Here is a 27,965-nt window from a genome sequence, read left to right as displayed (position 1 = left end):
GAGCTCCACATCTCTGATGGCTTCATCCATATATCTGTCCACATCCAGCCCACTAACCATCAACAGCATCTACGTTTTGACAACTGTCATCCCTTCAACACTAAAGAGTTATCTCCATATAGCCTTGCAAAACGTGCATTGTGCATTTGCAGTGATAAGAATTCCCTTGCCCAGTGTACTGAAGACCCCATTAAGGCCGACACTATCAGACACTATTCCCAGACCTACACTGCACACAAATTTACTGCGCCATATCCTCATACACCCCTACATCTCCCACAACCTCAAAGATCTAGGTACAAAGAGGCCCTGCATCATCATCCTGATTGGAACAACTGAACCATATCCTCCTCCAGGGCTTAGACTATTTAATCGTCGTGCCCAGAAATGAAGAACCTCCTACCCATATTCCCTTCCATTCCCTCCTAAAGTGGTGTTTCACTACCTGTCTAGTCTATGCAATATCCTGGTCCACCTCTGTCACAGCACTCCCAACCCCTTGCTACGTGGGTCATATACCTAAGGAAGACCCAGATGCTAGACCTGTCTGAGTTACCAATCCAGCACATCCTACTCCAGTCCCATACAGGCTTATCCTATCCTAGCCTATCCCATCCCATCACATGCAGAGCCGTCTATGAAAGCAGCCATGTCATATACCAACTGTGCTGCAATTATTGCACAGCATTTTCATGGGCATGTCTACCATCTAACTTTCCTCCCAAATACAGTGAAACCTCTTCATAACGTTCCTCCATATAACATTTTCCTCTATGTTACGCCCATTTTATTCGGTCGCGACTAAAAGCTCATATAAACAATGTTAAATTTTCCTCTTTACTGCGTTTCCTCTATATTCCAATTTCCTCCATGTAACGCTCATATTTTTGGAACCTTGGTCAATTATTTACCACTTTATAACATTTAAGTGACTGGATGTAGATGCATTGTTTTCCGTTCTGTGGATTCACAGTTGACACCGGCTCGGAAAGCCCGCACTCAGAGTGTTTCATATGTCAGCGGCAGAACCCGGTCACGTGATATGTGACGCACATTCTGCTTGCAATCTTTTTGGTGCCATTTCATTTTCTCAGAGAATTTGACGCCAAAATGGGGAGTGCTGCTGTTTGTGCAGCACATCCACCAAACGTATCCTTTCTGAGAAATGTGAAAGTATTTTACAGGCAATGAATTTAATTATGTACTCATGGAGGGAAGTCAGTGCTGAAACTATTAAAAACTGTTTCACAAAAGTGGGATTCTGTGAGAATGAGATGGCAGCTCCTGTGAAAGATGTTGCAAGTGATTTGCAAGAGTTTCTGGAATTAATAGGCAGTGATTCTGTCACTTTTGAGGACTTTGTGGTTGTGGATGACAACGTGGCAACCACAGGAGTACAAAGTATTGAGGAGCTGACTGCAGAGAGAAACTTGGAGAATAATAGTGTAGTAAAAATGCATGTGACAAGGAAGATGACCCTGTGCCCTCATATACTAAGACAGCTTGAAGGCTTTGAAACATTCAGGAGCTATATGATGGCCCATAGACTTGAGGACAGAACAGTAGTTCAATTTGCTCATTTGGAGCAAGAAAAGATTGCCATAGAGTCTAGGAGAAATAGAAAACAAGCATGCTTGCTTGAATATTTTAAAAATCATAGGTATGTGATTTTCAGATTGCATAGGTTCCTAGAGTTTTGTGCAAATTTAAGCTCCGTTTCATAATTTAATTATTAAAGTAATTTTTTTGTAACTAATTCTTTTTAATCTGCACCATTTACTGTGTTTTTATGTGTTCAGTATATCATAAACAAAATTTGGCTCACATTCTATAATTGGGGCAACTGAAGAGTGGGATACCACCTGTCAGCTTTGGACAATGATGTCATATCTTAAGAATCTGTTATAACTTTTTACAGTACAAACTGATCCATTTCCTTTCACCCATCCACCTACCAGGCCCCATGTTTTAATTACAAAAAACTAATCATTTGATATATTGATCATTTGCAATGAATATCATATTACAGTGTTGTGAAAATTTAAAATGTCATCTATGGCACAATTTGTCAAAGCTGATTAGTGGTATCCCAATCTTCAGTAATGCCCTATAATTATTATTTGGAAGCCTTCCTCTTTATAGTGTTTTCCTCTATACAGTGTTCAGAATTTGTGGTCCCTTGAAAAACATTATATAGAGGTTTCACTGTAAATTGCCACTGCAAAATTGTGGCGAAGATCAAAATTTCCCCACCCCCTTCCACAAGCAACAGCTTCTGTAAGCTACGTAGATGGGAGTTATTCTTGCAACATATCTTTCATTACCATTATCCTTGTGGCTACCTACCCCAACACCTGACTTCACTCATCCTGCACCCAAACCCTCTTCCCCACAGTCTCCCCTTCCTCTCACCTCCTCACAATCAATTCCTCCTTGTCATTATCAGTGTGCACTCCACGAGCCTAGTGGTGCTGCTGTGTCACATGTTTATATGCTATCAGAAAGTCAGTATCTCTACTACTTGGTGGGTAGTTACCTTTACACCTAAATTATTTGCAAGCTGCTTCATTTTTCATTTCTGATAACAACATTGGAGACTGGGAAGTGTTGGTGTAAGATCAAACCAGATATTTAAACTGCCAAGTATTTATTCATGAGAAATCAACAACTTAAAAACTTCTTGCTTCTGAAGTGTGTGTCCATTCATCCTGTTTTTCATGAGCAGTCCCATTTTTTTCTGCGATGTCCTGCTGTACTGAAAGTTTTCTTTGAGACACTCGAATGTCCCATTTTTTTTGTAATTCTGCTTGGCTAAAGTATTTTACGCTAGCAGTTTACTGCTTAAGTATATACACTAACAAGGGAACCTCCCCATCCCACCCCTCTCAGATTTAGTTATAATTTGGCACAGTGGATAGGCCTTGAAAAACTGAACACAGATCAATCAACAAAACAGGAAGAAGTTGTGTGGAACTATGAAAAAATAAGCAAAAAATACAAACTGAGTAGTCCATGAGCAACATAGGCAACATCAAGGATAATGTGAACTTAGGCGCGCCGTGGTCCCGTGGTTAGCGTGAGCAGCTGCGGAGCGAGAGGTCCTTGGTTCAAGTCTTCCCTCGAGCGGAAATTTCACTTACTTTATTTTTGCAAAGTTATGATCTGTCCTTTCGTTCATTGATGTCTCTGTTCACTGTAATAAGTTTAGCGTCTTTGTGTTGCGACCGCACCGCAAAACTGTGTGATTAGTAGACAAAAGGACGTGCCTCTCCAATGGGAACCGAAAATATTTGATCGCAAGGTCATAGGTCAACTGATTCCTCCACAGGAAAACACGTCTGATATATTCTATACGACACTAGTGACGGCATGTGCGTCACATGACAGGAATATGTTGCCGACCCACCTAACTTGCACACTTGGCGAATGGGTAAGAAGATTCTTCTACCTTGCCCGATTTAGGTTTTCTTGTGGATGTGATAATCACTTCCAAAAAAGTGATGAAAACATAAGAGTGTGTCACATAAACTGCAACAAATGAATGAAACAGTTTCACAGTCGCACAGTTTTCTCTGTGCTCTGTTAAAACATATGTTTTTAACATTTTCAAATTTTTCCGTGTGTAGACCGTCAAATCCTGCATATGTCCAAGCAAATCTGAACATGTCCTAGAATTTCGGAGAGCGAAGTTGATTATGTGTGAGTGCCTGAACTTTGATAATTGTCTGAAAATAAAAAATTAAAATTATCACTGGAAGGGAGACTTGAACCAAGGACCTCTCGTTCCGCAGCTGCTCACGCTAACCACAGGACCATGACGCTCCTGTGCTCACACCTCTCTTAATGTTGCCTATGTTACCCATGGACTACTCAGTTTGTATATTTTGCTTATTTTTGATAGTTCCACACAACTTCTTCCTGTTTTCTCGATTTATCTGTGTTCAGTTTTTCAAGGCCTATCCACTGTGCCAACTTATAACTAAATCTGAGGGGGGTGCAATGGGGAGGTTCCCTTGTAAGAAGCACCACTTGTACAACTTGCTCAACAATCTTTGTTTACCTTTAATATTATGCACCATTCGTAGTAACAATTCATGCTAAGTTGTATTTTTGATTGGTTTAGATAGCAAAAATTTCTATTTCCATTGTATTAAGCAGCCTTAAACGTTATACTGGATGTGTGACAATTTTAAATCAAATGCAACTGCAATTTTAACAACAACCAGGATATAAAAAGTAAGTTCCTTTTATCACCGTTAGTGGAGAAATTGTGAAATGTCCGTTTGTTTTGATAGTGAACTATTTGTGGTCAGATGAAAAAAACAATGAAACTTGAAATAGTGAAGATCTTGCCTATTGTTCCATTAAGTTTTGGGTGTGCAGCTGCAGGAAATCTCCTTCTTCTTCTAGTATTTTGGCTGAATGTTATACAGCCGAAATATTAGAAGAAGGAGAAGGAGATTTCTTGCGGCTGCACACCCAAAACTTAATGGAACAGTCTTTGCGCCGCCAAAACCTGAAGATTCACATATTACCTATTGTTAAAACACCCTTTCATAGGGTTTCATATGCCGACTTTAATGACAAAAGTCACAAGCAAATGCACTTCTTGAAAAAATGCATAAAAGTGAAACGTACGATGACAGTGCAGAAGAATTATTGTATAGCCATTTCAGGTCATGTGAATGATGCAAAGCTAACTTCTATGTCTATCAAAACTTGTCTTGTTAGTACAATTTGTGTTCCTTTTTTCCCCTTAATTGTCTCAGTTTTTTCTAAACTTTTTAAAAAGTCCCAATTTTTAATAAAAATGGAATGGACACCCTTTTCCAAACATATGTTCAAGGAATTATAGGATACCAAAATTAAACTGCTTCTGCTCCGTTCAAGGTGTCTGGTTTACTATTTGGAACATCTCTTTAAGACAATGGTGACTTTACTTTTTTTCAAAAATCTTACTTCTGTTCCTGTTACTAAGAAAAATAAGTAGCTCTTCTGTTATCTCGCTCCAAGTCTAACTGAATTGTTAAAAACCTTTTACTTCTTAGCCACATTGAAAGTGACACACCTGATATTTCTTGAAAACGTATCATATTCACATGTATTGTTTCACTTTCATTTTGTTTTTGCTGTTCTATGTAATGTTTAAATGATGAATGGAAAATTTTCAAATGGAAATCTCATACAATTGGCATTTATTATGGGCAGATATCGAAAGGCATCGTCAATTCTTAACAGCATGAATTTGGCTAATGAAGAAGAACAAAAGAAACAGCAGAAGCTACTTTGCAAATTGCATATAAATTCAGCAATATGTTACAACAGGATCAATAACTATAGAATGGCATGTGTTACTTGCCGACTGGCTCTTGATATTCAGCCAAGGAATGCCAAAGCACTTTTCAAGTAAGTATATCATTACATTATAATAGTAAAATAGATACAGTGATATGATCCATCCCAATGAATATAATTCCCATTAATAGCTCAAGGCCACTTGTAATATAATGAATGGGTGAGACAATCTCTCTCTCTTCTCTCTCTCTTTTATAAAGATTCAGCTAATGTAGGACCTATATTTATTTTATAACATTGTTTTCATAAACAGTTAATGCAGTAACTACATGAATTATTTTTCCACTTAAAACACTGCATCATATACTTGACAAAAATATTTTAAAACTAAGCAGATATATGTTATGGAACTTAACTAAAGAGAAACTCACTGCATTAAATTTAATTCATACTCAGTGAGGTTGTGGGGTGATTACCGAATGAAGTGGCACAATGGTTAAGATTCTGGATTTACATTTGGAAGGATGGTGATTAAAATTGCTGACCAGACATCTAAATTTCCTGTAATTGTCTTTACACTTTCAATCCCAGACCGTTTGAAGCTTTCATGTTACAGGCTTCCAGAAATTTTTGGCACCTCTTTAAGTGCTACCATTTCATTCTTATAATCTTAATGTACGAATATGGATACATTGTTTAGAGGTAGAAAGTTTCTTCTTCACATTTACTGCAGATTTAGCACATCAAATTTATTTAAATATCAATACATGTTTAGTGACAAAAAAAATCTGTATAGATTTTTTTTAATTACATGTGTGCTACAACTGGAAACATTCTGGCATGCAAAGTGGAACTTTAGAGTCAAGGCACCACCATATTGTTTCTTTTCTTGAAGACTTTTTCACTGAACAGTTTTGTTTCTTCTGACCAGACTTTGCATATTCTTGTGGGTTCACCTCGTTTTCTGTGGAAGAAATTCTGTCAGAAAAATGCTTTCCTAGAAATCTGTTACTACACCTGTTTTGGGGAGTAGCAGTACATTAATGTATGTCCCCTTTCTTTGCAAACTCATCACACAATTGAAGTAGAAAAATTTGTGTAATGGTAGCCCTCGTTTCCAATTATTATTTCTTGTTGCTTTGCTGCCATCATAAAAAAGTGGCAAAATAGGTTCGTTTACCATTTCATTTAGCTTCTCGTGAAAGGGTTGTACAATATAAGTTGATCATTCTTGTTAATACCTGTTTTCTTGAGATTATAGTCTAGAATGGCGTTAGGTTGTATCTTCTTTGTCATGTCTGTTTTGGTATGAATCTCTACTTATTTTTTTGTTCTCTTGTGAAGATTTGACACGCATAGAATATTTCTTGTGTTGTTCTATTTCAGATACAACAAATGTTCATTCCTCATAAGTATACAGTCACCTTTCTTTAGCTTTTTGTAGACAACACTTTATTTCAGAAACACTCTATGATTAGGCATGCATGTTCCCACAGCATTGGTCTTATTTCCCACAGAAAATCAAAAACAGCTTGTGAACTGTAATATATGTTCATGTAAATGGTATATTCCTTGTTTAGGTAGACAGACAAGTCTCTGAAAAAACGGCAGTAGTGAATTGTCTTCCCTCCCTTTGCCTGTGTAAACTTCATTGCATAAAACATGTAATATCTTTTGAACCACAAAAGTTAAACAGTGTGATTCCATATTTTATCATGTTTATTTTTTATAGAAAGACAGAAAACAATACTTCCGCTGAGTCCACACATGCACCCTCATCAATGGTAAGATTTTCTTTGGGTGAAAACACTGCAGGAAACTCTGAAAGTAAATAATTTACGAAAGGTCTGATGTTATACGTGGAATCATCATGACGATTGTTTCTTGGCGTGTATGAGGCATTGCCATTTACATGCAGGCAGAAGAAAATAGCAAAGAACGTATTGCTAGCTAGAACTGAACCTGGAAATGGTATGGAGACAAAGTTATTTTTAGGCCAGTAATCACGCAGTCTGTTTATCTTTGCTAGCCACATATGGTTTATAACAGAAAACAATAATACATTTCGTGAAGCTTTAACCCAGCCTGTGTGTGCCACATGCTTGTGGGTTTCATGCTGTTGGATCATCTAATTTTATTTGCAATGGATTTCATATACTTTTACAGTTTCTGCTTTGATGTGCCTGATCATTGAATCAGGGGGAAAAATTGAAAAAAATATCGAAAGGATTGCTGCCGTCATCCCCTTCTGCCACACATCTACTTTCTTCTTTGAATTCTGGCATTGGCGGTTGATCACCTAATGTGGTATGTTCTAATTCCGCATCAGAAAATTTTTCAATGCTAGAACATCACCTCTTGCATTGTGACTCTTAAAGACGGACAAAATTATTTAATGCACTGTCGGTAGCAGAATTTCATCTGAAAACGTAATGGAAATATAACTTTACATAGCAGATTTTTCAAGTGAAATATTGTAAAACAATGAAGCAGTAATATTGAAGTATTGTAGTTTTCGTACCTCAGTCTGATTCGAAAACAAAATTAATATATTTGGTTACAAAAAAACATTCACTTCAGAACCAGACCATTCAAACAGTTCACTCTAAAGGTTCTCAATCTCAGTATTCGTCAAAAAGTTAGGCATATTTATTGGAATACACCCACAGTGGTCTTGAACAAGTCAGGGTTAACCTTAAAACCTTAAGGATGCTGAAATGATTTTACATCTACAGCTACATATATACTCCGCTAGCCATCAAGCGGTGTGTGGCGGTGGGCACAATTCACGCCAGAGTCATATGCCCCCCCCCCCCCCCCCCATCTGTTCCACTCGCGGATCGCGCAAGGGAAAAATGACTGTCTGAACGCCTCAGTATGAGCTCTAATTTCCCTTATCTTTGTATGGTGATCATTGCGCAATTTGAAAGTTGGTAGTAATAATATATGCTCTACATCCTCAGTGAAGATCGGATTTCAGAATTTAGTGAGCAGCCCCTTCCGTTTAGGGCGCCGTCTATCTGCAAGTGTGTCCCACTTCAAATTTTCTATGATAGTTGTAACGCTCTCGCGATGGCTAAATGTACCAGTCACGAATCTTGCTGCTCTTCTTTGGACCTTCTCAATGTCTTGAACCAGACCCAACTAGTAAGGGTCCCATACAGACGAACAATACTCTAAGACTAGACAAAGTAATGTATTGTAAGCTATTTCCTTTGTTGAAGGACTGCATCCCTCAGGATTCTACCAATAAACCGCAATCTAGAATTTGCCTTACCTGTTACTTGTGTAATCTGATCATTCCATTAAAGATCATTTCGAATAGTGATACCCAGATACTTGACGGATGTTACTGCTTCCAAAGACTGGGCATTTATTTTGTACTCGTACATTAATGGGGATTTTCGCCTTGTTTTACGCAGTAGGTTACACTTACTAATATTGAGAGATAACTGCCAATCATTACACCTCGCATTTATTTTCTGCAAATCCTCATTGATTTGTTCACAACTTCCATGTGATACTACTTTGCTGTAGAGTACAGCATCATCGGCAACCAGATCGTTTATGTAAATCGTAGAAAGTAGCAGACCTGTTACGCTGCCCTGGTGCACACCTGAAGTTACACTTGTTTCTATTGAAGTCACTCTGTCCAGGACGACATACTGCTCCCTGTCTGTTAGAAAACTTTCTATCCAATTGCATATATCATTGGATAGATCGTAAGTGTGCACTTTTTGGAGCAAAAGTACAGTGCGGAACTGAGTCGAACGCCTTTCAAAAGTCAAGAAATATGGCATCATCCTGGGGACCGGTATCTAGAGCCTGTTGTATATCATGCACAAAGAGGGCCAGCTGTGTCTCGCATGACCGCTATTTCCTAAAACTGTGCTGGTTTCTGCAAATGAGCATCTCGGAGTCTAGAAAGGGCATTATGTCTGAACACAAAATATGTTCCATGATTCTACAAGAAGTTGATGTCAGTGAAATTGGCTGGTAATTATGTGCATCCGATTTTCTACCCTTTTCATAGTTTGCTATGACCTGGGCCTTCTTCCAGTCTGTGGAACTTTCCGCTGTTCCAATGATCTCTGATAGATGATGGATAAGAATGGTTTTAGAAACATCCACATGATAGCAGCACCATGCAGAGGCCATTTCACAGTGATCGGGCCCACGTAGAAGCCTTGAGCACAGTGAAAACAACATGAATGTATCTAGAATGAAATTTTCACTCTACAGCGGAGTGTGCACTGATATGAAACTTTCTGGCAGATTAAAACTGTGTGCCAGACCGAAACTCGAACTCAGGACCTTTGCCTTTCGCGGGCAAGTGCTCTACCAACTGAACTGCCCAAGCACGACTCACTCCCCGTCCTCACAGCTTTAATTCCGCCAGTACCTCGTCTCCTACCTTCCAAACTCGAGTCTCGGTCTGGCACACAGTTTTAATCTGCCAGGAAGTTTCATATCAGCGCACACTCCACTGTAGAGTGAAAATTTCATTCTAGAAACATCCCCCAGGCTGTGGCTAAGCCATGTCTCCGCAATATCCTTTCTTCCAGGAGTGCTAGTTCTGCAAGGTTCGCAGGAGAGCTTCTGTGAATTTTGGAAGGTAGGAGATGAGGTACTGGCGGAACTAAAGCTGTGAGGATGGGGCGTGAGTCGTGCTTGGGTAGCTCAGTTGGTAGAGCACTTGCCCGCGAAAGGCAAAGGTCCCGAGTTCGAGTCTCGGTCCGGCACACAGTTTTAATCTACCAGGAAGTAAAAGGAATGTAGCTTGGGTATTGGACACTGCCAACATTGGACACTGCCAACATGCCCCCACCATATGAGCTGTGCTTGTGTTGGGACCCAAAGTGTTAAGGCAAATGTCAGGATTGTTCCTTTGAACAGGACATATCAAATTTACTTCCTCTATCTGATATTATGGTTTGCCTCTTTATCATGTGCAGTGGTTCGGGTGTGCTGTTTTATATATATATATATATATATATATATATATATCCCGGGAGCGGAAAGACTTACCTTAGGGGGAATAAGGTAAGTCTTTCCGCTCCCGGGATTGGAATGACTCCTTACCCTCTCCCTTAAAACCCATATCCTTTTGTCTTTCCTTCTCCTTCCCTCTTTCCTGACGAGGCAACCATTGGTTGCGAAAGCTAGAATTTTGTGTGTATGTTTGTGTTTGTTTGTGTGTCTATCGACCTGCCAGCGCTTTTGTCTGGTAAGTTTCATCATCTTTCTTTTTAGATATATTTTTCCCACGTGGAATGTTTCTCTCTCTCTCTCTCTCTCTCTATATATATATATATATATATATATATATATATATATATATATATATATATATATATTTTTCCCTCTCCCCCCTCCCCCTCCCCCTCCCCCCTCTCTTTCCTCTGGATGAGAAAAGTTCAAATTCGATTACCCTGATTAATGTTCATCATTTTCTTCCTAAACCATTTATAGCAAATGTCAAGTTATTTCTTTTGGCAAGGTCGCAACATATTTCCTTTGCCATCCTTGCCCAATTGAGATACTGCTTCATTACTGATGACTTTCACAACTAAACTTCTGCTGGTATTGAAATCATCCTTCAAGAAGCTTGCAGTCTCTCTTCAAATGATGTCTCCGAATGTGTACTTCTTTATTTGAATGTTCATATACATCTTTGGCAACTGTAGATTTTCAAGAAGTGGTAACGTTTTTGGTAATTATGTGTGTACCAGATGTGTATTTTCATATGTGCTGTAGAGTATTACAATAATTGAGACATACAAGAGTTTTGTTGTGCCATTAATGTTGGGCAATTTTTTTTTTTCACTATTTTGAAGCAATAGATTTAAGAATGTATTTTTGTGGTTTTGAGAGACTTAGTGGCTTTGACAGAAACTTGGGAATCACTGCTGCAGATAACATTACCAGAATTTGCCACAGAACATATATTCAGCAGTTTATACACAAAGCATTGAACAGTTTTCATTAATCATTGATACTGTTACATTACAGCTATGGGCGAGCATTGATAGGCTTAGGAGATTACAACCAAGCAAAATCTTTCTTGACAAGAGCACAGAGAGAAGAAAGAAATAACAGAGAAATCAATGAAGAACTGGAAAAGGTTTGTATTACTTTAAATTATTTTGTGCCCATAGTACTTATAGAGTAGTACTTAATTGAAACATTAAAGCAGCTGAAGAGAACACCATTTCCTTTGATGATCCAATAAATGTTGTCTACAGAAACAAATAATGAGAAAAGGAGGTGCTAAACAGAGGAAAGTATAGTATAGGATCAGTGCAGAAAAATGATTATAGTTTAATAAGATACAGTTCCTATAAATAGAATTCAGCAGAAGAAAACTCGTACTTCTGTAGATGAAATCTCACATAGACAGGTCTTACATTCCTCCAACCAACAATGCATAATTTTATGGTACAATCTTCTTTGTTTTATATTGCTATCCTGATTTTGACCTACAGCCAATATCAAGTACAGCACTGAAAAAAATATTTGTAACAAGTGCATATAAAATGAAAAGGACCAAAATTTAACATCATTATGCCGTTCTAATGCCAGATTAAAAATCATTGAATTAATACTAATTGCATGTTGGGAATAACCAGACTTTGTTAAGTGAAGTCTTCATCAAGATCTATTAAACTGGATCTTGCAGACTGGTAGCAAACATCTTTTCCAACCATAGAACAATTGAACCACAGAATAAACATTAATGTAGTCTTTACATTTGCAGTGAACGTGGCCTGAATATATACTATCAAAGTTACTGGTTGACTGGTGGTCAACGATGTAGGATACACTTTTCAGAACGATGTCGTATTTTTGTGCTATATTCACAGATAACACACATCTTCCAAAGATGTATTCACAGATAACACTTCTTCCAAAGATGTATGAATGCATTTTAGTTCTACGTATTAAATGTTCTTTGCATAATCATGGAATATGTAACATAGACTTACAACCTACGCTAATTTATCTTTGACCACCAGTGAACCAGTAACTTTTATAGTATATTTCGTAGCACATGTAACGACTGTATCCCTCCAGAGGTGACCCTTCATATAGCAGTCCGATGAAAGCAAGACCTCAAGGATTCCTTGTTCTTAATTCTTGCTGATGATAGAACAGCAGATGAACAGGTTTTATGCGTTGTCTGGGAGAGTGAGTTCTGTTCCCACCTTTAACACTGACCACAACGGATTGGGGTGCGACTATTGTAGGAGGGACTCCTCCTGCCACATACAGAACCTTGGGGCACTCAGCTACACCACTCACCTACTGACTTGATTGTTTCACTTGCCTTATTTTATTATTGTTAGATCCACTGTTGTTTGTTACATTTTAAGCCTGTTCACTTTTACTAGTATGGACATCCTCTCTACCTACCTAGTAGTAATTCCATTACCCATTACTGTCTTATTCCTGCATGTGGGAGATGTGCCCTTCTCTACAGATGAGCCTCAGGGGCCTCATCATCTGCTCTCTAAACTGATACACATAATAATTTTGTCACTCATTCAGTCATTTCCCATCTTTGGCATGAATATTGCTTTTAGTGTCTCAGTTTCACCACACTTACATAATATCACAATTTGACTAAATTTGTAGCTGATGTCCTTAACTCGAGATGGGCTATCTCATGAATGAGGGACTGATGACCCCACTTTTTAGTCCCTTAACACCCCCCTCCCATGGATACCATCTCTCAAAACAAAAATTCTTTGTGTCTTGGTCCCTTTGCGTGTCAGCATCGACACACTCAGTTATAGCATTTGAAGAGTCATTGTTAATTATGAAGCTACCTTGTCAGTAGAAGTAATACAGCTTAACAAATGATTGCAGGATCTCTAAATTCGACTATTTTACTGTCTGAGCTTGTTCGTAAATTCACATTTCATCATGTTGTATTGCTTTTAATTATCAATAATCTTTCAAATACTGAATTCCATTATTAAGAAAAACACACAAGAGACATTTAGCAAATTTAACAACAAGCTCTTAAATGCTAAGTTGTACAAAAACTATAAAAGTCCAGGTCTTAAGTAAAGTTAGTCAGTGGGTCATTGTGGTTTGCCCAAACACTTGTGGATGATTATGATCTGGAAACGATGGCAGAATAGATGCTGAAATATTAAATTGTGTCTTCCTAAACTGGTTCACCAACAAAATATCACAAAATGAATGCGGAATGGAAAAATAATTGAAGGCAGTTGATAAAGAAAAGGAGTATCAGATTGATTCTTTTCGAAAGAACAGGTTTTTTTTTTCTTTAACAGCAGCTTATTCCATATTGCTAAAAACAAAGGAAAAAACATGGGAAAAAATCAAATAAGAAGATAGGCAGCAATGCATTCACTATCTTATTTGTGGCTAATTTTATCTCAGGCAGAGATCAATCGCTGAATTATTCATTTATATTTTATTTAAAAAAAATTGATGAATGTAATTCCTCCCCACAATGGAATGCAGAATGCACATGGCATGTTACATTGTAATAAAATTGTCACAAATTTCACCATTTTCTTCCTCCTTTCTTTTATTCCTTTATTACATAAAATAATAGCTTCTATGGCACGAATTACAAGAACATCATTTGGTATGGTGGAAACTGTGAACTATAAGTAATAATATCAGTAATAAATGTATAATATAGTATCATTAATGATTATCTTAAGGCTTATACTTTTGTATAGCTGGACAAGAAGATGAGGGCTTACAAGAATGATATGTCTGCCATATCCAAGAGGATGTTTAGCATGGAGCTGTCACAAAAAGATAATAAACCTGAGGTAAGCCATTTAATTTCTGTTAATTATTAAAGTCCTGTAAATGACCTGTTTTTCCTTTCACCATCTTCACAGTTTTTTCCTTTTTGCTGTAGTAGCACAAAATAGCTTTTCCAAAAACTCAGATACTTGTGTGTGTTCACAATTACATTTCTCAACAGTCATCAGTAGTCCCAGCTGTAGTGAGAATTAATTGAATCTTGTAACTATGTGCAACCAGGGTCTATGTAAAAGTATTTCACATTGTTACCTTGCAGAGTGAAGATGGAAAATGGTCATGTAAAATGTGTTGAAGGATAGGCATGACAGCTTTCCATTCAAGTCATTAAATTTATGTATGATAAGCAATAGAAAGAAGCATTGGTGCCAGTGGATAAGGCGACTGTACCAGGATGGGGATTTTTCGGGAATAACTAGAATTACATTTTACCTGGAAAAATAAGGGAAATGTAAGGGAATTTCATAAAATCTCAGAAAAATCTGCATTTTTAACCTAGCGTTATAATTTAATTTTATTGAGCTTTTATTATAAATCGCAAGTTTTAAAATATTTCAAATTGTGTTAATTAAATGAATATTACACCATATAAATTATTGATGTTTAAAAACTGTTATTTAACTGCTGCTTATCAGGGAAGGTCTAAAGTTGTTCCTGTAATGTGAGGTTTGAGTTATCAATCTGAGTGTCCTTCCAAGGTAAATTAGGACAAACACAGTGCTGAGGAGAGTAGAAATCAAGTATTTATTTCAAACAAGTAGTAACAAAGTTCTCACAGTAAATAGTCCTTTGACAGTATTGATAATTTACTATTGGGCAACAATTCCTATAATAACTTGAACAATGTAAAGAACTATAAACTCGGAATTGCACTCTTGGTAATTGTGAATAAAGCTAACTGTTAAAAGTGAAAATGGGGTCTCAAAAAATCATCCGTAATATTAATTGTGTGTCTCAAAATCATATGTACACAGTCTTCATAATCTGGTGCCAATAGTGACCAACTTATTATTTGTGGAATGTAACAATATTATGAAAAGGATAGTTGCTACTCATTATACAGTGGAGATGCTGATTTGTAGATAGGCACAACAACAAAACTGTCAGAAAATGAGCTTTTGGCCTTCATTGGAGATAGAACACACACACACACACACACACACACACACACACACACACACACACACACACACACACAAAACTGCAGTCTCTGGATGCTGAAGCCACACTGAGAGCAGCTGCACATGATGGGAGATGCAACCATGTGGTGGGTTGAGGAGGAGGCTGAGGCAGGGAGTGGGAAGGAGAGCAGGGTAGGGATGGGGGATGGTAAAGTGCTGCTTGGAGCAGCATACAGGGACAAGGTGGAGAGAGGGTAGGGCAGCTGGGTGCAATCAGGAGGTTAGACTGAGGGGGTTAGTGTGGGAGGATAGAAGTAAAAAGACTGTGGGTGCATTGGTGGAGTGAGGACTGTGTAGTACTCGAATGGGAACATGGAAGGTGCTAGAGGGTAAGGACAAAGGATAACAAAGGTTGAGGTCAGGAGTATATTGCAGGGAGAGTTCCCCCAGCTCAATGCAGAAAAGCTGGCATTGGTGGGAAGGATCCATATGGCACAGTCTATGAAGCAGTCATTGAAATGAAGAATGTTGTGTTGGGCGGTGTGCTCAAGATGGGTGGTCTAGCTTTTTCTTGCCCAGTTTGTTGGTGGCCATTAATGCGGACAGACAGCTTGTAAGTTGTCATGGCAATGTAGAATGTAGCACAATGGCTGCAGTTGTCGAAGATCATGCGACTCATTTCACAGATAGCGCTGCCTTTGATGGGATCGGTGATTCTCGTGCCCGGACTGGAGTAGGTTTTTGTGGGAGGATATATGTGACAGGTCTTGCATCTACACTCCTGGAAATTGAAATAAGAACACCGTGAATTCATTGTCCCAGGAAGGGGAAACTTTATTGACACATTCCTGGGGTCAGATACATCACATGATCACACTGACAGAACCACAGGCACATAGACACAGGCAACAGAGCATGCACAATGTCGGCACTAGTACAGTGTATATCCACCTTTCGCAGCAATGCAGGCTGCTATTCTCCCATGGAGACGATCGTAGAGATGCTGGATGTAGTCCTGTGGAACGGCTGGCCATGCCATTTCCACCTGGCGCCTCAGTTGGACCAGCGTTCGTGCTGGACGTGCAGACCGCGTGAGACGACGCTTCATCCAGTCCCAAACATGCTCAATGGGGGACAGATCCGGAGATCTTGCTGGCCAGGGTAGTTGACTTACACCTTCTAGAGCACGTTGGGTGGCACGGGGTACATGCGGACGTGCATTGTCCTGTTGGAACAGCAAGTTCCCTTGCTGGTCTAGGAATGGTAGAACGATGGGTTCGATGACGGTTTGGATGTACCGTGCACTATTCAGTGTCCCCTCGACGATCACCAGTGGTGTACGGCCAGTGTAGGAGATCGCTCCCCACACCATGATGCCGGGTGTTGGCCCTGTGTGCCTCGGTCGTATGCAGTCCTGATTGTGGCGCTCACCTGCACGGCGCCAAACACGCATACGACCATCATTGGCACCAAGGCAGAAGCGACTTTCATCGCTGAAGACGACACGTCTCCATTCGTCCCTCCATTCACGCCTGTCGCGACACCACTGGAGGCGGGCTGCATGATGTTGGGGCGTGAGCGGAAGACGGCCTAACGGTGTGCGGGACCGTAGCCCAGCTTCATGGAGACGGTTGCGAATGGTCCTCGCCGATACCCCAGGAGCAACAGTGTCCCTAATTTGCTGGGAAGTGGCGGTGCGGTCCCCTACAGCACTGTGTAGGATCCTACGGTCTTGGCGTGCATCCGTGCGTCGCTGCGGTCCGGTCCCAGGTCGGCGGGCACGTGCACCTTCCGCCGACCACTGGCAACAACATCGATGTACTGTGGAGACCTCACGCCCCACGTGTTGAGCAATTCGGCGGTACGTCCACCCGGCCTCCCGCATGCTCACTATACGCCCTCGCTCAAAGTCCGTCAACTGCACATACGGTTCACGTCCACGCTGTCGCGGCATGCTCCCAGTGTTAAAGACTGCGATGGAGCTCCGTATGCCACGGCAAACTGGCTGACACTGACGGCAGCGGTGCACAAATGCTGCGCAGCTAGCGCCATTCGACGGCCAACACCGCGGTTCCTGGTGTGTCCGCTGTGCCGTGCGTGTGATCATTGCTTGTACAGCCCTCTCGCAGTGTCCGGAGCAAGTATGGTGGGTCTGACACACCGGTGTCAATGTGTTCTTTTTTCCATTTCCAGGAGTGTATGTTTATTACAGGGATATGAGCCATGAGGCGAGGGGTTGGGAGCAGGAGTGGTGCAGGAATTAATGAGGATATTGTGTAGGTTTGGTGGGCAGTGGAATACTGCTGTGGGAGGGGTGGGAAGGATAGTGGGTTGGACATTCCTCATTTCAGGGCATGACGAGAGCTAGTCTAAACCCTGGCAGAGAATTTGATTCAGTTGTTCCAGTGCTGGGTATTATTAAGTCATGAGCGGAATGTGGCTGGATGGTGGGACTTTGGGAGGTGGTGGGCGACTGGAGAGATAAGACCGATGTGTTTTTGTACAAGGTTGGGAGGGTAATTATGGTCGGTTAAGGCCTCAGTGAGACCCTTGGTGTATTTCAAGAAGGACCAGTTGTCACTACAGATGCGACGGCCATGAGTGGCTAGGCTGCACATGTGGGAACTTTCCGTGCAATATATTCTACGTTCCTATAACCCTCCTGGCCTCAGCCTTCATTAGCTTTTGTCCTTACCCTTTAACCCCTTCCCTGTTCCCATTCCAGCGCTACACAGTCCTCATTCCATCAACGCACCCACAGCCTTTACTTCTCTCCTTTCCTGCTAACCCCCACCCTCAATCTAACCCCCTGACTGCACCTAGCTGTCCTACCCTTTCTTCACCTCATCGCTGTCCCCCAGGGGGCTCGCTGCCCTTTGCTGGGTTCATGCTTGACTACCACGGGGCCCCAGGCTTTGCAGCATCTTTTCCCTTCCATGCTGCACTTCTGTCCTCTTGCTATTCCTTTCCCCACCTCTTGGGGAACATGTCTGAAAGTCTTTTTGGGAATGTGTTCTGCATTTTCAGTAGATGACGTAAGAATGGTCTCACCACTGTTTTTTGTTCCTTTTTTCCTTTCTCTGTTCACCTTCTCCTATTCTTCCTCCACTTCAGTGTTTGAGGCTCTTCTTTTTCTTCTTCCTCTCTATGCGCTCCTGAAGGCCGGCCCACATGTCTGACGCATAACAGGTAACTGGGTAACGCATAATTCCCGACCACGGGTCTCCCAGCCACGGGTCAGCAAGTAGAGTTCACATGTACCTTGTGGTACAGGCCACATCCAAGAAGGGGTGATTGCATGAGCTGCTATCTTCTCAAATTGCCGATTGGTCCCTTTGTCAGGTGATCAGAGGGTGTGACCTGAGGTGCCAACAATCACTTAAGGCGGTTGGGTGAGCCCCGATGTGGGGGGGGACAGTTGGAAGGAGCGCACTATCGGAGATGCTGCAGTCATGGGGGTTTTCTTGCAAAGAACCAATCATCATCTTTGCAGCCCACATGTACCAGATATAAACGGAATGAAGCTCCCAATTCAAAGACCCTCCCAGCTGCACCATGGTTCCCTGTGGTTTCACATACTGAAGATGGTCAGCCCTTTGCAATGGTAAATCCGTTTCTTATTCAGGAAGATGTTGATGCAATTGCCAGCCATGTAAAGTCCTGCTCTCATTTTCACAAAGGGACTTTGCTTTTGGAGACTACTTCTGACTCTCAAGCAAAACAACTGATTGCCACTTTGCTTCTCCACCGCTATCCTGTTAATGTCAAGGACCATAGAACTCTTGAATCCTTCCCGTGGTATTATTTACACCAGGCTACTCGATGGTTTGACCAAGGTAGAAATCCAAATGTATCTGTCTGATCAGGGCGTCTTTGCAGTCCATCGGGTGATGAAAAAGGTAGATGCATCCTTAATGCCCAACGCACTCTTTTTTTCTCATTTTTGCTTGAGTAATACTCCCATCCAAGACCAAAGCAGGTTACGAAGTTATCACGGTACATTCCGAACCCGATAAGCTGTTAACAGGGTCATCGTTTCAACCCCACTCAAGTGTCTTCTCGTACCCCAGCCAAATGTATAACCTCTTGTAGGGATGCACATGAGGGAGATTGTCTGCCTCCTCCTCCTCCTCCTCCTCACTGTATCAACTGCAATGGCGACTGTGCCGCCTTCTCTCGAGATTGTCCTGTGTATCTCTATGAGCGGGCTTACCCTGTTGCTCGCAAGTTATTGGCCAGTCGCAAACCCTATGTTCTACCATCTGGCACTTACAGTATCGTTCTTGCTACATCTTGCTCCATGAAGGACATGGCCATGCTGACATCCGAGCTCAAATTCAGCACTTTGGTTGGGATATTGCCCAGCATCATGGCCGTCTCCTCATCCAGCTGTGCAAGAAGCCACCAAACATTCGCCTGCTGGGGTGAAGTCACATGCTCCACAGCCAGTAGGCTGGAAAGGACAGGAGGAGTACTCTCACGATTTCCTATGTCCCTCCAGCCAACAAAATATCTGAGTCTTCTGCCAACCGGAAAGGCTCCAAGAAGTCAAACAAAGGCAAACGGTTTTCTTCTTCCATGACTCGGAGGTCCTCTTCAACAGTATCCTCACCCAGCGAACCACTGTGACGCCAGTGCACACCGCCAATTGTTTTTCTGCACGGACTCTGCAGATCAACAGAGGGTGAATGCCAACGCCTCTGTAGATCTCATGGAGCAGGATCCTCCAGCCTCTGTGCCCTGTACAAGTGAGGCTAGCACTCAGCAGCTGCCGAGATGACACCCCTTCATTTTTTCCCTCCACCCCTCTCCTCGTTATGACTCTCCTTCAATGAAACGTTTGTGGCCTTTGATCAAACAGAGGTTTTACGGCTGCTTTTAGAATTGCAGTGTTCGCTTGTTCTCTGCCTCAATGAAACAAAATTGCATCCTCATGACCGTTTTGAGGTCTTGTATTTCTTCCTGGTTTGTTTTGACCTTCCCCCCCAAGGTTGGCATTCCATCTCATGGGAGAGTCATGCTGCTCATCCGGTATGACGCTCATACTAACCCCATCTCCCTGACTATCCGCCTTCAAACTGTTGCAGTTCACCTTTTCCTTCCTCACTAGACCTTTTCCCTTTGTACCGTTTACATCCGTCCATCCTTCGATGTCAGCAGGCCAGAGTTCCTCCAGCTTATTGGGCATCTACCTCACCCCTTTCTGCTACTCAGTGACTTAAATGTGCAATCATGCCCTGTGTAGTTCTCCCAGAACCTTTCCGAGAGGTGCCCTCTTGACTCCTTCTCAATCAGCTTAACCTCCTCTGCCTTAAGGGGACACACCCCTTAATGGTCTGCATTTTTAACATTATCTTTACCCTCATAGTGCAACTGATTTATAAATGAGAGAGAGCTCAAAATTCATACACACAATTATGGTCATTAGTCAAAGCATTTCCCCAAAAAAAATCATTGAGTTATTTATATAATTTGTTACTGACAACAATATTTATAATAGTATAAAAAACAGAACACTATTTCACTGTGGTACCAATTTCTTTGGAACCACTGACTGCACAGCTTGGAAAAAGTGCCAGAGTACAAACAACATTCACATAAGTGTTTTATACCTTCAATTTCCTTCCCTGATGCTGATCTGTGGTAAAGACAAGTAATTTATTTTACTACAACAAAAATATTTTAAAATGTAGCTCAAATATCATCGACGTTATCATCATGTTGTAAATTTTTCAGGAAACAGTAGGCAAGGTAGATAGAGGTCATTCTAAATATCTGTACCAATTTTTGTGAGTTTAACTTCAGTCATTTAGGAGAAAAGTGTACCTGAATGATGAAATTTCAAGTTATCGGTAAATCGCAAATATTTACAGATTTATTAACTTACCACTATGCCCGTTTAGAACATGCCAGTTGTCGTCCTGTTTCCTTATCCTCCATACTCTTTCTCTTCATTCTTTTCTTTATCCTTGACTCCTTGGTAGCAGCTTCTGCAGCTGTCTCTGATTCGGTTAACTGCCGCTTATCAATAGCAGTTAGAGCTGCAGCCATATTCCTTTGTGTCTGGATGTTCAGTTTCTTCGTAACATCAATCCTTGAAATTGCACCTTCATTGAATGTTGTTATTGCATCCATTACACCAATCTTCAGCACTGTCAGACCAACAAATACAGTTTTGAGTATTCTCTCCTGTATACAGCTGCTGAAGCTTTCATCTGCATTCTGAGAGAGACTATGCATAAATCTCCTAAGTAGATTTTTATTTGCCAGATCTCTATATATAGGTCTAATTGTCTCCATTACAGCAAGTGATAACGAATGCTTGTGGGTATATCGTATGCCTGTTGCATTGCTCAACCAGTACTTGCACCACAAATTTTCCACTTTTGGACACAAACCATGCTGTGGGGTTTCATCTGTTGACACTCTGTGAAACCATGTTGCCCAAAGAGCTTGTCTCATGTTCTACAAATCTCCTACATTTCTCCTCATTGCTAGCCCATAATATTGAGTCGAAGAATCAATTTCACTTTTTGTAAGACAACCTGGACCACCTATGGGTTTTCTGCCTGACAGTTTTTCTTCACTGAAGTCTTTAAATTCTCTTTCGTACATGCCCAACATGTCCAAGCTTTTCTATTAGTATGTCCCCATGTGGTCTGTCATTAACAACAGTAGTGTGTCCTTTACAGTCTCCATCCCCAAGGCAGCCTACATATCTCACACCACGACTGACCTCTCATCTTCTAAAAATGTTTAGAACTCCTTTCGTTTCCATGTTTCCATTTGGGCCATCAAAGTTCGTTACACAAGCATGGATGCAAATAAACTTACTTGAACAACCCTGGCAGTGCTTTGTTAGACATTCTTAATCTAGTATCTTACCAGTTTCAATAAATGTGGCAGTTACAATCCCATTCAGAGAAGTATGGCCTCTCATCTGCCAAGATCCATCAAATGGTGCTGCAATGTCTATTCTCAGACAAGGCTACTGCTTCTTCTGCTGCTGTTTTCATTGAATGTTCACTTACATCACATGAAGCAGTATCTAATAATTTATTGTAGCTGTCAAACCTCAGTAGAAGTGGAGGCAAATCCATCACTGCACAAAAAGTCTGGGCAACTCCCCTTCCAATACATTGCATTGCATAAGCAGACTGAATATTTACACTGTAATGTCGACTATAAGTTACTGCTGATGTCATAGTATCACTGTGCATCTTACACGAGTTACAGGCAATTACTAACCGATGTGAAAGACCCTTCCTTGCTGAAATGTCCTCAGTAACGTCAATACTATCTTCACAATTGCAGTACTCAAAAGTCTTGACAGCACATTTGGGCTCATAACAACATTTCCGTCATTATTGCTGCTCACAATACTGCTAGGCTTGTTCTTATTACATCCAGAAAATGAAAGTTTACGTCTAGAAGCACTGCCCATAGAGACAGTTTCTGCGGGCGACTTTTGAAGTCTATTATTCGATTGTGTTTGGAACTGGTTGCCGCGAAACTTTCATTTGGGGCTAAATTTCTTTACTATCGGCATTTGTAGCACAGGAAACACACACACAGAAACAAAAAAACACACAATAACTACAAAACCACACGCATATGAAATTCCGAAATCATATCATCTCAGATCTTTGTTTACATTCAAACCATAGACTTCTAGACATGCCTGTACTTTGGTTCCGGGAGTCAGTGCCTTCTAGAATACACCTATGTTAATGATGTGTAACTAACGATGAAAAAAAAAAACGGAAGAACAAAGTAATGCATCATGTATTCTGACACACTTCAAACTGGCAAATGGGTGTGGCCCCTGTGCAACATCATATTCAACCTCAATTTTAGAATGAACGGAAAATGATAATGCCCATAAACTGTACATTTCTGAAATCAGGATGAAATGCTCTTTTCTATAGACCAAGAATTTTTTTTTTTTCCAAATTTTTGGTCATTTTCACGACCATGTCCCTTAACACAGGAGTACCCACATTCCTTTCAGACCCCACGCATTTGGACCTATCCTTCTGCACTGCGCAGCTTGTCCCTGGTCTCGAGTGGTCCGTTCTCTCTCTCATATACTCAAGCGACCATTTCCCATGTGCTATCTGTTTGCTGACTCCTACCCCACCTACGTGCACACCTGAATGACAGCTTTGTAAGGCCGACTGGAGGCATTACTCCTCCCTGGCGACCTTCGACAAACAATATATCCTGTTATAATGACCAGGTAGAATATCTTACAAATGTTATCCTTGCTGCCGCAGAATGTTCCATTCCTCGCATTTACTCTTTACCAAGCTGTGTCCCAGTCCCTTGGTCGACTGAGGCGTGCAGGTACACACTTCACGCAGAAATGTGCTCTCAGCGTTTTTAACCATCATCTTATAACTGTTCCACTCCCTCATCTGTTGTGTGGGCCAACCTCCGACGGCTCACTGGGACCAAGATCCAGTCCCCAATTTCCAGCCGGACAGTAGCAGACAATGTCATTGTGGACCCTATTCCTATCTCCAACACCTTGGGCTGTTATTTTGTGGAGATTTCGAGCACCTCCCACTATCAGCCCCCTTCGAGTGGAGGTGGTTCGGGCGATACTCTTCTCTTCTCAGAATTGTGAGTGCCACAATGCCGCCTTTTGCTACGAGGGAGCTAGATCATGCTCTCACTTCATCCCAATCCTTCACCCCAGGGCCAGTTGATGTTCACATTTAGATGTTGCAGCACCTTACTCCTACGGGCAAGCACTTTCTGCTTCATACGTATAACAGCATTTAGGCAGAAAGCACGTTTCCCAGACACTGAAGTCAAGCGACTGTCATACCCATAGCTAAGCCCAGTAAGGACAAAACACTGTCCTTCTAGTAGGTACTGCCCCATTTCTCTCACCAGCTGTGTCTGCAGGGTGACGGGACGTATGATTCATGCCCAGCTGTTATGGTGGCTCGAGTCTCACAGTTTACTAACCACTCAACATTGTGGATTTCAAGCGCACCGTTAGGCAGTTGACCATCTCGTCAGTTCGTCCACCCATTTCATGAATGGTTTTCTGTGGAAATCCCAAACTGTGGTCGTGTTTTTCGCTTTGGAGAAAGCCCACGACACCTGCTGGAGGACTGGTATCCTCTGTACTCTCTGCACATGTGGCTTCCAAGTCCGCCTACCCCCTTTCCTTCAGAAGTTTGTAAAAGAACGAGTTTTCAAGATACATATGGGTCCTGCCTTGTCTGACACCTTTATCCAGGAAAACGGTGTGCCTTAGGGTTCCATCCTGAGCGTCATCCTCTTTGCTATTGCCATTAACCCTATAGTGGCCTGTCTCCTGCTGGGTATCTCCGGCTCCCGTTTTGTTGACAATTTTGCCATCTATTGCAGTTCTCCATGGACGTGTCTCATTGAGCAGCATCTTCAGCAATGTCTCGATCATCTTTACTCATGGAGCATTGAAAATGGCTTTGTTTTTCCACTAACAAAACGATTTGTATGAATTTTTGGCAGCGCAATTGGTTTCTTTCACCATCTTTACATCTTGGGCCTGTTACTCTTCCATTTGTTGAATCTATGAAATTCGTGGGGGTCATGCTCGATAGAAACTTTCTTAGTCCTCCCACGTGTCTTACCTGACAGCCCACTGCATGCAGTCTCTCAGTGTCTTAGGTATCCTCAGTGGTACTTCTCGGGGAGCAGATCGAGCCACCTTCGTTCGTTTGTACCGGTCACTTGTCCGTTCAAAATTAGACTATGGGTGTTTCATTTATGCATCTGAACATCCGTCCATCCTATGCCGTATCAGCCCTGTTGAGAGTCTATATGCAGAAGCTGCCGAACTACCGGTGGCCTACCACCGTGACTTTCTGCTTAGGAGGTTCTGCACCAAGTGCATCTACATTATACACTTCACAAATTTTTGAAGCTGTTGAAACTTCCTGGCAGATTGAAACTGCGTGCCGGACTGAGACCCTAACTCGGGGCCTTTTCCTTTTGCAGGCAAGTGCTCTATCAACTGAGCTACCAAGCACGGCTCACGATCCCTCCTCGCACCTTTACTTCTGCCAGTACCTCATAACCAACCTTCAAACCTCACAGAAGCTCTTCTACAAACCTTGCGAGACTGGCACTCCTGGAAGAAAGGATATTGCAAAGATATGGCTTACCCATAGCCTGGGGGATGGTTTCCACAATGCAGCAGAGTGTGTGCTGATATGAAACTTCATGCCAGATTAAAACTGTGTGCCAGACTGAGACTCAAAGATGTTGCTTGTGTAAAACTTGTTTCAAGTTATTCCACTTTTCTTTGTACATACCATTTACTTCTCGTGCTTCCTATCTTCCATTTAAGGGGGATATATTAGGGGCAACAATAGAAACGCTAACATTCAGCACGACAACAAATTCACACCCAGGAATATATGTGCACGGTCTTCTTCCTGTTTCACATTCCGGTGATGTGATTGTTCAAGTGGGTTACAACTAAATTTCTTGTAGTGAGTATAGCAATTCCTGCACAATGGATGTGATGGTAACACAGTTACTTGAGGACCAAGACATTTCTGCAATATCTCTTGACAGATTTGCAACAATTGTGAGGTTTTTTTTAAAACACCACATTCTTGTGTCTTTTTTCATACATCACACACGTCACACTTTCACTACTGTATTTTCTATTCTCTCTAACAAAAAGTTTAAATCCAAATGCAAAACACTATGCAGAATAATTAATGTGCAAGCTCCCACTCACTTGTTATAAACAGAAGAGAGCTGGGAACAGTGTTGCCAACATACACATTTTACACTAGAAAGTCACTGATGCCAAACATGCAGAATGTTGAAGAATTTCTAACACTTTACAGAGAAAAATGTTGCCCACTTTGACTGCAGTAACTATAAGTAGAAAAAAAAATAAAAAAATTGTATTTTCTTCTTAAATTTATGAGATAAAAGAAAGCCCATGTGTGTGTGTGTGTGTGTGTGTGTGTGTGTGTGTGTGTGTGAACTAAATTTGAACATATAAAGAGGGAGCTTTAAAACAAAACATTGCCATGTCTACAGTACTTTTGGTTTATTAGTTATATTTCTTTAGTTCATACTGTTTTCAGAGCAGTGTACCACTTACAAAAACCAATATTAAATGAAAGTATTTTATTTCTTAACACATATGATACAGAGATATAACCTTTTTTTTCCAGAGAAATTCATGGTCATCAGTTGACATGTCCTGTATGATTTGAAATGAAATTAGCCACTAGCTGTTTGTGTTTCTTACTTAGAAGACAATTTTCATCCATTCCAACTTATAAAAATATATAATTTCTTTTAAGAAATTATATGAAAGTTCTGTTAACAACGTACTCCCTTCATAAATAATTTTCCATCCTCAGGCAAATAAAGATATGACTGAGAAGAACAGTTGTCCTCGAGTGTTTCTCATGTTTGTTTGTATTAAGTACTCACAAAGAATAATAAAATATATGAAATTGGAAGACTTGGTCAGGGATGATTTTTTTAAAGGAAAGCGGCAGTTTCAGTTTGCTTTTTCTAAAAAGTACTAGATATCTATATGAAATATTATGACTTCCCTAAAAATAATTATACTGCTGTCCATTTTGATACTATAACATTGTTTTGGGGAATTGTTCAAAATTCCTTACATCTAATGCTTTCTCATCATTGACTGACATTCTGAGTTCTAACAAAGAGATAGAGGGGCTGGCCAGTACTTACCTCAGCTCAGTACAGCCGATAGATACACAAAACACAACAGAAAATGTATGTATCCTAGCTTTCGGAAACTTTGTTCCATCGTGAGGAAGGAGAGAGGGGAAAAGGGAAAGAAGGGAAAGTGGATTCAGTTACTCACAACCCAGGTTATGAAGCAACAGGGGAAAGGTAAACAGGGTGAGTAGGAAAGATGGAGGCATGGGTGTCAGAGGCAAGCCAACGATATATATAAATATAAAGATAAATATAAATATCTTTGGTGGTCAAAGATCAGCCATCTCTAAACGATCAAGGTCTAACTTCAATGCTAAGAAATACGACTCCAAATCATTCCCCCTCCTGGCCACACCATGGGAGGAACGCGGCTGACACATTACCCGACAAGGTCAAGGTGATGATCTACTACTGTGATGTCAAGCCATATACCCCTCCCCCGATGCGGTCCTTTTAAGTGCTGGAAGTTTTGTTGTATGTCTTCCCGCTATACTTCCAGTGTCAAATGTCGAGATTGTGGATGTGTATCACATCCCAATACTCTCATGTGCCCCGCCTCCCATCTGTGTCAACTGCAGAGAGCACCATTCCCCTTGCTCGCTGGACTGTTGGACTCTACAGAAGGAAAGGAAAATAATGGAACATAAGACCCTGGACCGACTGACCTACACTGAGGATAAGAGAAAATATAGAGGCTACATCCTGTGCTTACGACATCAGCTTATGCCGCCTCTACGTCAACGGGTGTAGCACCTTCCATTCCGCTTTGTTTGGTTGGCTCTCACAGCCGTCAGACTCTGCCTGCCCCCTTTGATGGTGGGAGGCATTTCCCTCACTGTTGTTCCTGCACCAGCTACTTGGGAGCAACCCCCCGCCCACCCAACCATCAGAGACGTCAGTCCCCCTTTTCAGCCAGAGAAGTGTAAGTCTTCTTCTGGTCCTCTCACTAGGAAGGGGTCCCTTGGGTCACTCCCTTCCCAGGTTCCTAGCAGTGGCAAAACAGACACCTGCCAGTGG

The 27,965-nt window shown here is 41.2% G+C and overlaps 1 protein-coding gene across 1 annotated transcript in view; it reads left to right on the top strand.

Moving 5' to 3' along the window:
• The window catches only part of LOC124775002 (inactive peptidyl-prolyl cis-trans isomerase FKBP6), a 66,362-nt gene that overhangs the window by 27,535 nt on the left and 10,862 nt on the right, over nucleotides 1–27,965 (top strand). Inside the window, exons 5-7 of the mRNA XM_047249754.1 lie at nucleotides 5,209–5,406; nucleotides 11,308–11,419; nucleotides 14,016–14,111. Coding sequence (XP_047105710.1) covers nucleotides 5,209–5,406; nucleotides 11,308–11,419; nucleotides 14,016–14,111 — 406 coding nt within the window. The remainder of the gene's footprint in view (nucleotides 1–5,208; nucleotides 5,407–11,307; nucleotides 11,420–14,015; nucleotides 14,112–27,965) is intronic.

Source organism: Schistocerca piceifrons, chromosome 2 (assembly GCF_021461385.2).
Source record: "Schistocerca piceifrons isolate TAMUIC-IGC-003096 chromosome 2, iqSchPice1.1, whole genome shotgun sequence".
Lineage (NCBI taxonomy): Eukaryota > Metazoa > Arthropoda > Insecta > Orthoptera > Acrididae > Schistocerca > Schistocerca piceifrons.
The sequence above is the reverse complement of the archived record's forward strand: the minus strand, read 5'-3'. Positions and strand labels throughout refer to the sequence as shown.